This window comes from Vulpes lagopus, chromosome 24, assembly GCF_018345385.1.
Source record: "Vulpes lagopus strain Blue_001 chromosome 24, ASM1834538v1, whole genome shotgun sequence".
In the NCBI taxonomy this organism is placed as follows: domain Eukaryota; kingdom Metazoa; phylum Chordata; class Mammalia; order Carnivora; family Canidae; genus Vulpes; species Vulpes lagopus.
The window spans coordinates 155,315-167,807 of NC_054847.1; the positions used below are offsets into that span (position 1 = coordinate 155,315).

At 48.9% G+C, this 12,493-nt stretch overlaps 1 protein-coding gene across 1 annotated transcript; it reads left to right on the forward strand.

Annotated features, from left to right (window-relative positions):
• On the forward strand, positions 1-11,487 carry AMER3 (APC membrane recruitment protein 3). The gene is made up of 2 exons (XM_041739371.1): positions 1-111; positions 5,611-11,487. Exon 2 carries the CDS (start codon positions 5,631-5,633, stop codon positions 8,055-8,057), a length of 2,427 nt encoding a protein of 808 aa, XP_041595305.1. The 5' UTR covers positions 1-111; positions 5,611-5,630; the 3' UTR covers positions 8,058-11,487.
• The last annotated feature ends 1,006 nt before the right edge of the window (positions 11,488-12,493 follow it).

The following is a 12,493-nucleotide window of genomic DNA, read 5'->3' on the forward strand; positions in this document are numbered from 1 at the left end:
CGCGCGGCGCCGGGCGCTGACCGTGGTGCTGAGCCGGGCGCGCGGCCGAGGCTCGGGCGCGGCTCCCGGCCCTGCCAAGGCCTCGTACTGCGACACTCTCCGCAGCCAAAGGTAAGTCGCCGAAGGCCCTAGGATTTAGGCTTGGGGGGAAAGAGGATGATCTGGGAATTTTCGTGGGCTCCTTCGCGTGATGGGAGGGCCTCCCGTTAGTGGAGGAACCGGGGGTCTCTGGCTCTCTCCACCCCACAGTGTCCTGCGTAGGTGATGCCGAACCTGGGACCTGGGCGGGGGCGGGGGGACGGCGATGACCCTTTGAGGCCCGGGCTAAGGAAGGGGAGACAACCCCTGTGCACGGACGCAGAGGCCGGGGAAGTGCAGGTAAAACTGGAGACCCATTTTCTTTCAGCCAGGAAACCCGGGAACACCTAGAGACTGGTGGGCCGGAACCTTCATTCCCCAAAAGGCCTTTTGTCTCTCCAACGTGGGGGCTGGGTGAATTGGTAATGTTCTCACTGCAGATTCTATTCCTGCTTCATTCTCCACCCCCCACCCACCCCATAACAGAGGCTTTCTCTCTCCACAATAGCCTTCACTCCATCCATCCTGAAGGTTTGGGCTTAGACAAGGCACCCTCTGCAGAGATAAACTATTGCCCCATACCTAGCCTGCCACTCTGACGCCAACGTCCAGGAAGGCCCTCAGGGCTGGTCTCCCCTCTGAGGCCTCTGCTTTCTTATCACCATCCACCTGTTTGTATTTCAAGGCTTGTGATTTTACTGGATGTTGGGGGTGGAGCAGGGAAAAGCATGGCAAATGTCAAAACTATTAAGAAAAATGTTTATGTCTCCAAACCATTTTTATTACATATGTGTACCTGCAAGGTTTTTATATTGCTCTATGATATACCCAATCACTTTCATGTTAAAAAGGGAATTGTCTACAGCCATACCACCCTGAATGCGCCTGATCTCATCGAAAACGGGGAATTGAGGGGGGCACTTGATGGGATGAGCACTGGGTGTTGTGCTATGTGTTGGCAAATTGAACTCCAATAAAAAAAAGAAAAAAGGGAATGAAGCTCACAGAATTACCTTCTCAAAGGGGAAAAGAAAATCCTAGGTGGGTGAACTAAAGTTATCCGTCTTGTAGAAAAACAGTAGAATTACTTCATTTTCTCAATTTGCAATAAATCCATATCCAAGTGCATACTCTGTGTAAGGCACTGAGAGGAAAGGTTTCATAGAAGGAAAGTCTCTCACTGCTTACTCTCCACTAGGCCCTGCTCTGGCTCCTAATCGGCCTTCTTGCCTCCACTCCTAGAGCCTACTTTTCATTCTCATATACAACTGATATGTTAAAACTGAAAATTGACCCCTGTTACCCTTGATGGCTGGCTCTCCATGGGGTATAGAATAAAAGCCAAGATCCTCCCTGTGACCTCAGGCCTGGTACAGTTTTCCCTGCTCATTTCCCAGCCCCATCCCACTGGCTTACTGCTCTGGCCACCTGGGCCTGTTTTCAGAGCTTGAAATCCTCAGGCCTGGTACAGTTTTCCCTGCTCATCTCCCAGCCCCATCCCACTGGCTTGCTGCTCTGGCCACCTGGGCCTGTTTTCAGAGCTTTTAAATCATCCTTTGCTCCACAAGGCTTTTCTGAGGGATGTGCTCTCTGCCTGGAATATGCTTCCCACATCTTTTACCTGGTTGTCTTTGGCTGTCTTTTAGATCTTGGTTTAAATACCACATCTGTGAATCAGAGTTGATTAAATAAGTACACGGTCCCTGTACTCATGGAATTTGCAAGTTCATTTTAGAGATGCAAGACTTGGTCCAGGGTCTTGGTGTCACTGAGACCCATCTTAGAGAGTGAGCACAAACTGTAGAATTAAAAACTCCAGACTCAGCATCCTTTCCAGGAAACTTAGATGTAAATATATGGCTAAAATGTCTCCAAAACATAAATACTTCACTTAAATAAGTAGTAGCTCACTTTCAACCACAGTTGGAGTCCTGAATCTTTGAGAATTTTTCAACCTCACTGGGGAGTATGAAGACCAAATAAGCACCAGAATAAGCAGCCAGTGATCACTGAGTGCTACAATAAGAAAGGACCAAACCAGGAAGGGACAGGGCTACTTTGTCCTTTGGAGAAGGATGTGGCACATGGTAAAGGATTCCCTCTCAGGGGCTCAGTGAAGGGGCCTTTAGCTAAAAAGTTACAAAGCAGAATGTGCATTTTTGCAGCTGAGAACCTGTATCTCTTTGGCCTCAGGCAACATCAGTGCCAGCATCTGGCTGTCCAGATAAATTCCACTCTGTCCCTGAGAACTGTCACAGAAGGTAACTGCTCTTTCTCCCATTAGGCAATGGGCTTTCTGACCCCTCAGGGAGTTCCCACCCATGTCACATATGGGCTCCACATTTCTAAAGAGTCAGGCTCTGATGAAATATTTTAACGTGGAAGCTGGACTGAATATACACTGGATTTCACATGATTGCTCCAGTATTTTGTAAGTCTCTCATTCATTATTCTGAATCTTAGTGCTCATTGCCCTATCAATGCGCCAAAGTGTTAAATGAACTCAGGAAACAGAGTTGGCAACATTAGTGACACTGAGTCCAGCCATCTGTAGCAATGGCTGCTATTTTGGGAGGTCATTTTCCAAGTTCAGAATGTGGTGAAATTTCCAGTTTTGGAGGATTTTAAATCAGTTAACTGAATTAAGAATTAAGAAATCAGTAGTTTTATTTATAGAGGTCAATATCAGATAAACCATCTTAGTTCTTGTAGTTGCAACTTCTGCACATAGTGAAATGATCTTTATCGTGCTTACTTGAAGTTATTTCCAAGAGTATGGTAATAAAAAGACTTTTCTAAAACATAGAATAGAGATCTCATAATAAATATCTCTAAAATTTCTTGTCATAGAAATTATACTATCTTCAGTTACAATTTTTCTAAATTTGTGTGAGCTGTACTTTTTATTTGAATTGTCATTTTTGTTGTGATTTCCAAAACTCTTCATAAAAACACATTTTTTATTTGATTCTTAAATTTCTTATGAAGAGGAGTTTGGACTGTTGGTTCATAGAATGTCTATTGTGGTTAAGAGCACATGATCAGAATCAAACAGGCTCGATTTCAAATCTTACTTCTGTCACTTACCACATGTGTGACCTGGACCAATCTATTGACTTTACTGGACCTTAATTTCTCCTTTATAAAATGAAGGTTACTATAGTATGTCTCTTCTTATAAGGTTATAGGCCAAGCACTCACCTGGTTAGATAGATGCAAATCTGTGTTCTCCAACTCCAGAGTCCAGATAGTAACCACTATGCTGTGTATAATAAAACCCAACAGAGCTAGGCCACAAAGGGTGGGGGGTGAAAATAGGGTCTGCAGGTATAGGGTAGGAAAGGCATGGGCACATGCAACCTCACAGGAGGCAGAAAGGTGGCTAGAAGCACTGTTGCACTGTCCAGGGTGCTTCCATCAAGAGATGAACTGCCACCAGAACCAAGTTGAGGTTCTGTGGGTTTCTCTGGCACAGTGCCTGCCCTGTCTCCTGTCCTCCAGCCTAAAGTCCCAGGTGTCCTCTGCAGGGGAGGAAGCACTGCCAATGGGTGGAGGCTGATCAGCTTGCCCCTGTGAACCTCTGCAATGGTAGCCTTGTAACCCCTTCTCATCTTCTTCAGCTTTAATGTCAACTGGGCTGTGAGGCAGCCACTCTGCTCACCTCCAGGTCCTCATGGCTAAGCATTTGAGAGACTCTGGAGCTGACCCTGAATAGCTCATAGCTATCAAGCAGCTTTCTGAAGTTAGCTGCAAAGCTCTGTGGGCAGTGGATCTGAGTGGCATGTAGGCTGACAGAGCCACTTGCCTTTACACCTGCTGCATCCCTTCCTCGCAGACTGCAAACTGTGGGGGAGTGAATTCAGGTGCTCCCTATGAAGCAAGTTCTTATGGAGAATCAAAGAAACCCCATACTCTCTCCCCAAATCTTTCCCTGGCCAAACTGACAGGACTGATTGGTAGGTTGCTCACCACCAAAAGAGAGGAGGACCTGCTGGAACAGGCTGAGCTGTGAGCTGGGTGCCTGTGAAGAGACAATAAGGGAGTCCAGGGAAGTTCTCAAGTGGTGCTCTTAGGCATCACCTTCTTTTTTCCTCTCGTGTGGGTCTTTAAACTTACTTCAAAGGCAACATTTTTAAAACTATAGAGTCTTGTTTGTCTCTCTCAAATAAGCTCTTAGCATAGGCTCCTTCCTCACCTTTACTCAGCTTCCACTTCCTTATGTTTTCCCACTTATGGGTCAATATTTACTGCTTCCTGAGTGTTGATAACTTCTTTCTATTTATTCAGTTGCTGGATCCTAGTGTTTCTGCCTTTGAAGGCCTTATAATTTCTCCTCTCTTTTCTGTGACTTATGACTGCAGCTTCTATCTGGAGCTTATCCCCACATACTCAGCCCACTTTAGTTGCCTTTTATGAATCTTTTCTGCTCAAAGCTTCTCTCCTAATTTATTCTGTCCTCCACTCAGATGTCAGAGAAATGGTCTTAGACCACCAGCTTTATTATGCCACTGTTTCTACCCACCCACTCACTCAGAAGATTTTATAGTTCTTCATTGGCCTCAGAGAAAGGCCACACTCACCAGCTATGCAAAAATGGTCAAGATAACACTCTTATGGGCTTCTCCCTCCCACAACCAGGACAGACATCAGTAATCAATCCCAACATCCTTTCCTATTGGACTAAGACTGGGCATCCATCTGGGTGGCACTCTGGATGCCACTCTGGGCATCGATACCTCTCAGGAATTACACAGAAGGTGATACCTGCTTGCTCTCCAGCCCATCATGTGCTGTGTCTATCCAACTTGCCTGGCCCTGGCATTATGCCTTATGCCTGACTCCTCACTTTTCCTTTACCATGGTGCCATCTCTCTTCTCAGTGCTCAAACTCAGCATGCACCATGAGATGCTTGGCTGTGCTTGCCCTGATGACCTTTGTGTAGACTGAGTCTTGTCTTCTCAGATGGATGCAATATCCCTGGAAGGCAGAATATATATCTTCTTTTCCAGCTGATAAGCACCTGTGTCCATCCCAGAAGGCAGGCTTGGGTTTCCCTTTGAGCTTTGTCTCTTAAATAAAAGCAGGAAGTTATTTATTGAATTCTCTGCTCCACCACTTAGAAAGTCTGTGACACTTCCCTTGTAAGGATGCTATTTGCAGAGTGCCTGGGCCTGGAAATGGGAATCTGACTTGGACAGATAAGCTCTGAGAGGATGCTGAGTTGAGTTGAGAGATCAGACTACAAGAGCACCAGACCCCCAACCTACTCTAATTTGGCTCCTACTGTGTGACTTTAAGCAGGTGACTTAACTTCGCTGGTATCAGCTTTCTATGGAGCAATGAACAGCCCTGGAGCAGTGAGCATGGATGGGGCCATTCTTATCTCCCTATCCCTATCTCCATGGAGGATCCAAGTTTAGATGTCAGAACTTGACTCCAAAGCCACTGTATAAGCAGAGGTAGGCAGAGGTCATTTAGAGCCATATAGGCCTTCATCTTGGATACTAAGTGCCTCCTGCTTTCCTTCACAGCAGCTTGGAGCACTGGCAGCATGGAACTGAAGAGAGGAAAGACCTTCATTAAATCCAGCCTGCAGATTTCCCACGAGAAACCCTCAGACCCAGCAGCTACTGCTCTGACCATGGAGGATGCAGGTCCCCGGTCAGTCTCACCAGGAGGGCAACAGCAGCCCCAGAGTGAGAGGGCCCCACAGGTTAGTCCCAGCACCCAAGGGTATGACAGATACCCCAGTAAGGGAGCAGAGCCAGAACCTGAGGTGGGGGCTGCAGCCTTCTGTGGGGCCACCTTCAAACTGGTGCGAAAGAGTAAGACTCATGAGAGTGTGCCTGGGGCTGGCAGGGCGAGCACGGCCACAGGGCAGCTGGTGGGCAGCACAAGCTTCCCAGGGCCCTCCAGCAGCCAACGCATGATTGATTACCGCCACTTTGTGCCCCAGATGCCCTTTGTGCCAGCCGTGGCCAAGAGCATCCCAAGGAAGAGGATCTCCCTGAAACGACCTAAGAAGTGCTTTCGGAACCTATTCCACATTCGCAGAAACAAGACTGAGAACTTGGCCTCACTGGTGACCAAGGGGGAGAGCCTGTCCTCCTCTAGGGGCCCATCAGAGAATGGGGGGCAGCCAGGCAAAGCCTTCTTCCCCTTAGGTGAGGGGCTGGGGCCAGACAGCCTGTGTCAGGACCTATCTGACAGTGAGCTCCTCCTGCCTGATTCTTCCTTTGACCTCTGCAGGGCCCTTTGTGAGGATGTGGCCTCTCTCAAGAGCTTTGACTCTCTCACAGGCTGTGGGGAGATCTTTGCAGATGAAAGCTCAGTACCATCCCTGGAGCTGAATGAGGGCCTGGAGAGCCCAGCCCAAGTATCACAGGCCCTTGAAAACAAGGTTCTGAGGGGTCCCTTCCAGGGCAGCGTGGAACAGCTGGCATCACCTGCCCAAAATGAGATGTCTGACTTTGCCAAGTTCTGGGACAGTGTGAATCACTCTGTGAGGCAGCAGCACCATGCCCTACTGGGCCCATGGCTGGGGACAGACACAGATCGGCCCAGGCTAGATGCTGCTGGGCTTGCTGAGCTCCCCCTGTGTCCCTGCAGAGACCCCTACAGTGGTTCGAAAGCCAGCTCCATAGACACAGGCACCCCTAAGAGTGAACAGCCGGAATCTGTGTCCACAAGTGATGAGGGCTACTATGACTCCTTCTCACCTGGCCTTGAGGAAGACAAGAAGGAGGCTTTGAGCCCAGGCACACGTTCAGCTGTCTTCCCCCGGGACAGCTACAGCGGAGACGCCCTCTATGAACTCTTCTATGACCCCAGTGAGGGTCCTGTTGGCCCAAGCCTGGATGATGACCTATGTGTGTCTGAGAGTCTGTCAGGGCCAGCACTAGGAGCACCACTGTCCATGTGCAGCTTCCATGTGGGGGCAGAGGAGAACTTGGCCCCAGCACCAGGCCCAGACGTACTCAGCCAGGGCTTTTTGCAAAGTTCCTGGAAGGGCAAGGAGTGTCTGCTAAAGCTCTGTGACACTGAGCTTGCCATCACCATGGGCATTATCAACTGGCTTCGCCGTGGCCCTGAGCTCCGTAACCCACCTGCCTCAGCCCCTGGGGAAACTGCAACCTCACCCAGGGGGCAGGCAGAGAAGCTAGGAGCTGGCTCTGAGAAAAAGGACTCAGATCCAGGGAAGCAGGAGAGCAGGGGGGTTGGGGCTTCAGATGCAAATAGAACCACTGTGGGTTTAGCACCCAGCAGGCGGGAGCTGTGGGCACATTCGGGTACCAAGGGCCCACTTGCTAGAGAGAGCAAGGGCCTAGCAGGACCCAAACAAGGAACCAGCAGTCTGTCCAGGGACCCATCTCTGGAATGTGTACAGGTCTCTGGGGAAGGAGGGACACAAGGCTGCCATGAAAGCCTGTTCTCTGTGGGATCTGCAGCCTCTGCAGCAACAGACACTAACCGCAAAAACAAGCTCCCAAACCCTTGGCCTGGCTTCCAGGAGTCCAGGCCACCTGGGAATCTGGAGTGTTTCCAAGGTCCTTGGAGGTCAGGTCCTGGAGGAAGCACCTTTAATGTAGAGCCTTCCCTGACAGGCTGTGTGGCCCAGGTTGCAGCCCTGCAGATCCACTCAGACTGCCAGTCCCCTACTACACAGCCCCCAAGGCAGGACACAAGCAGTGGGCTCTGTAGGCAGCCTCAGGCCAGGAGCCCTGAAATTCTCCAGCAGAAACAACCTAACAGCTTCCCTAACATGTCAGTTGTGTGTGGCCTGCCTTCCCTGGCTAGTCCACTCCATAGCCCACAGGACCAGAGGTGCCTAGGCCACATCCTAGACCTTAGCCGGCTCAGGGTTGAGCCCACAAGGATGGATACCCAGGCTCATCGTGCCTCTACGGAGGATCAGCCCCCGCAGCTCAGTTCAAGGGCTGTGAATCAGGTGGCACATAGGAATCAGCTGGGCTCATAGCCCTGGTTGGCCTTGCTACACAGCTGAGCCCTAGGGGCCAACTGCCAGGAATTTTGGACCTCACTTCCAACAGCCAGTGCAAGTGATCCCCCCTCTGCAAGTGCCCCAGAAAGTTAGTACAGTTTCCTGGCCCATGAGGGCCTCCTTTGCAACCAGCCAGAAGCAGGGGCCCCCTAGGCCAGCCATAGCTGAGCCTCACCTGTAGCATGGGCCCTCACTCACCAAAAACTGTGTCTTTGTGGCCACGTTCAACAAAACCTAACACCCAAATCTCCATCCTTTGTCCCTGATGTAAGGACTGTTGGGGGGTTGGGGTTGCAGGACACAGGCAAGTGGAACAGAGCATTTTAATGTGGAGGCATCCATGCCTCAACCAGCTCAGCCAGGCCAGCCCAAGGCCAAGGACAGCTGCACCACTGCCATTGCTCTCAAAGTGTGCTTCACTGATTTTTCCACAAAGAAATGAAGACTCTAATCCCAATTGGCTGTGAAGTGGCCAAACCTGGCTTTTCCTTATACAGCATGTTAGAGAGAAGAGCTCAGGCTTGAACCTGATGGGAAGATAGCAGTACGTCTTATAAATGGGAAGTAGAGGGAGCCAAGAAATCTACATAGGAGTGGAAAAAAAATAAGTATATGGTTGAAGGCTTAGAGGTGGGATGTAGAATGGGAGATAGGCAAGTTGGCGGGCTGTGGATGAGCTCAGTAATGCCCACCAGCCCCACACCAGCCTGTTCTCTACCCCCAGAACAGGCAGCCATAGTGCACTAGAGCCCTGAAGGACTCCTTGTGGAATAAGAAGCAGGACCAGCCTCATCTCACTAAGAGCCTTGAATCAGCAGACTGTGCAACCTTGCCAAGGCTAGACCCTACAGACCCTAGTTGGGTGTTGGTGAATTCTCTATTAAAAATCAGACCAATAAAAAAAAAATCAGACCAATAATTTTCCCCAACCCCTCTAAATGAAGCCAAGTATGGCAATGTTCTTAGGAAAGGTGCTGCTTGATTGTCCACAACTCTACCATTCTCACCATTCCACACTCTCAGCATCTTTGCCTCCCCATTCAGGAAAACTTACCTTGGAATGCAGCAGTAACTCTCATCTTCCTGAAATCACACCATGCACAGCTCCAGATGTTCAGAATCATGGAGGGAAAAGGTGGCCCAGATCCTCAGAAAAGGCAGGTGCCAGAACATCAGGTACAGTGATAGAGCCTGTATCAAGGCCCTCCTATCTCACCTGACATGCTGCAATGAGATGCAAAGGATGGGATGCCACAGACATGCAACTGTTTCTAGAGGAAAGGTCATCATAGAAAGAGGTAGGTCAGGTGGTGGGGGAGAAATTCCAGCCAAAGGGATGCAGTCTGACAGCTGACCATAGGCTGCTGTCTCTCCTGATTGCCTGAGGCTTCACTTCAGACTAGAAAATGTTCTGTGGCCCTCATTAACAAGGGCTTACTGGGGCCTACTGTGAACTTCTGTAGGCTCCTGACCAGGCCCATCCCTGTGACACTGAGGAAGATCAGACCAGACTTCCTAGAAAACCACAGGTGATTCCTCCTCCCAGGACCTCCACAAATGATTAGCATTATTGAGCTGTGCTGGGAGCAGGTTACACATGGAATAGTTTACCTCATCCCTGCATCAGCCTAAATGCAGATGTTGTCTTCATTTTTCAGATACGATACCAAGGTGCAGAGAGGTAATGTGACTTGCCCATGGATGCACACAGCTAGTGTGTGGGGCCAATAGGGTTTGAGTCCCACATATTGGCTCTTAAGGCCCAGCTGTTCATGAGGCTCTAGAATTTCTCTTGCTGAGCTCCTGCTGTGAACTCTTTCAAAGCCTTCACTCCTCCCTTCTTCCAGGCACCCTCTGGGTGCCAGCTGTGTGTCTCTCTGTCAGCAGCCTGAGCACTTGGGGACAGGGGACATCCCTTATTGAATCAAGGCCCTTATCTCTTTGTACTGCACCTGAGTAGAGCAAGTGCTCAGTACATATTTACTTGTTAAAAGAATGAAATATCAAAAGGTTGCTCATGGTTTTCTGATTTCTTATTGAATGTAAGCCTGTGTCTAGAGAGTAGCAGAGTTAAGATTTTACCTTGCAGGATTCTGAGGGAGTGTTTCCTTGTTGTGACATGATGACTACTGGTGATGGGGTGAATCCAGTCAATCCCAAGGGTGTTGGGAAAGGCAAGGACAAAGGAGGTCCAGAGCCCGGAAGTTGTAGTGAGGGTGGTCTGCAGCGACCCAGCAACAGAGCAGCAGAGATAAGGAACTGAGGCCGTGCCTACCAAAGAGTCACCAGCCCAGTGACTCTCACTCTGGGAAGCATCTTGGGCAATCCTGACACCCTAGAAATTCTCATTCTCTGGATTGGGAGATCACAGCAGTGGCCTGGTAGGCACCTTGCTGAGAGAATGAAGGAGAGCCTTCCCTTCCTCTTAGGTCCAGTGGGTCTGAGAAAACCTCAGACCATCTCTCTCTACATCCCACCTCCTAGGCTGCCCTCCTCTGCGAGATGGGTACAGACAGCACCAGTTTGATGGGATTCTCCAGGTCTCAAGCATATTGTCCAGGTGACTCACTGAGATGAAAGAATGGAACTACTGAGCCAGCTCCTGAGATGAGTGCCTATCCCAGTGTTAGGAATAGCATAGGCCTGAAGGACATTTTTAGAATTCTGGCCATTTCTACTCTCTCATTCATGCATGGCCGTAGAGGTCATAGGAGATTTTTTTCTCCCATATAAAGTAAAAGTCCAGCTCACAGATGTCCCACAGAGCCTGAGTGACTCCCCAGGGCCACACAGTGGCAAGCAGAGGGCTGGGGTTCACCCTGGCTGCACTGTGCCTTTCAACCTTCCAGGCTTCCAAGGTTGTACTGGGTACTGGGAAGTGTTGGGGAAGGGGCCAGGCAGTCTCCCAGTGGTGGGGGTGGCCTGGGCCTATAGCAGGGTGGCCTGGGGTGCACCAGGAGGGCAGGACAGAGATCAGCAGGGAAGTGCTGGAAATGGGTAAAGGCCAGCATATGCTGAGGAAGATTCAGTGAACTACATCAGGGGGTACCTCTTTCCTTTCCTGGTTTCTTATTTTATTTTACTTTTTATGGAATAAATATAAGATTCAAAACTCAAAAGACAGAAAACAATAAAAAGTGAGTCTCCTTTCTTCTTTTACCCTTCTGTTGTTTTGATTACAAAACTAATTCCCATTTACTACCAAACCAAACAATGTGAAGTGCTGAGCATCCACTTCCCTGACCTCAAACACTGAATGTGTCCTCAGACCCTTTTTATACCCATACGTGAACACACATAAACTTCAATCTTTTTTACTGAACAGTATATCACAGATATCTCCTATTTTATTTAACATATAGTGTATTATTGGTTTCAGAGGTAGAGTTTAGTGCCCATTACATCACTTGCCCTCCTTAATTCCCATCATACAGTTACCCCATCCTCCATCCCCTCCCTTCCAGCAACCCTCAGTTTGTTTCCTAGAGTTAAGAGTCTGTGGTTTGTCTCCCTCTCTGACTTTGTCTTATTTTCTTTTTCCTTCCCTTCTCCTGTGTTCATCTATTTTTTAAAAGATTTTATTTATTTATTCATGAGAGACACAGAGAGAGAGAAGCAGAGACAGAGGCAGAGGGAGAAGCAGGCTCCATACAGGGAGCCCGATGTGGGACTCGATCCTGGGACTGTGGGATCACAATCTGAACTGAAGGCAGATGCTCAACTGCTGAGCCACACAGGTGCCCCTGTGTTCATCTATTTTGTTTATTAAATTCTACATATGAGTGAAATCATATGGTATTTGTCTTTTTCTGCCTGACTTATTTCACTTAAGCATCTGCCTTCAGCTCAGGTCATGACCCTGGGGTCCTGGGATGGAGCCCTGCTTCTGCTCCCTGCTCAGCAGAGAGTCTGCATCTCCTCCCTCTGCCCCTCTCTGTCTCTGCTCATGCCTGCTCTCTCTCTCTTTCTCTCTCTTCCTTTTTTAAAAAAATTATTTATTTATTTGACACAAAGATTGAGAGGGAATGCACAGGTAGGTAGAGTGGCAGGCAGAGGGAAAGGGAGAAGGAGGCTCCCTGCTGAGTGAAGAGCCTGAGGCAGGCTCAATCCCAAAACCCTGGGTTTGTGACCTGAGCCAAAGGCTGATGGTTAACCCGTTAACCAAGGACACTTTAACTGACTAAACCACCCAGGTGCCCTTCTCTCTTTCTGTCAGACATCTTCTTGGCAGGTACCAGCAGCAAGTAGTTTCTCCATTCTCTTGAACAGCTCCATGGCAGTCTCCTATAGGTAGCAATTAATTTAAACATTATCCTATTGATGGATATTCAAGTTATTTTGATTTTTGCTATTAGAAATAATGCTGTGCTCACTTCTTTATTCTCCTAAATCTTCTGTATTAAAGTCCTCTT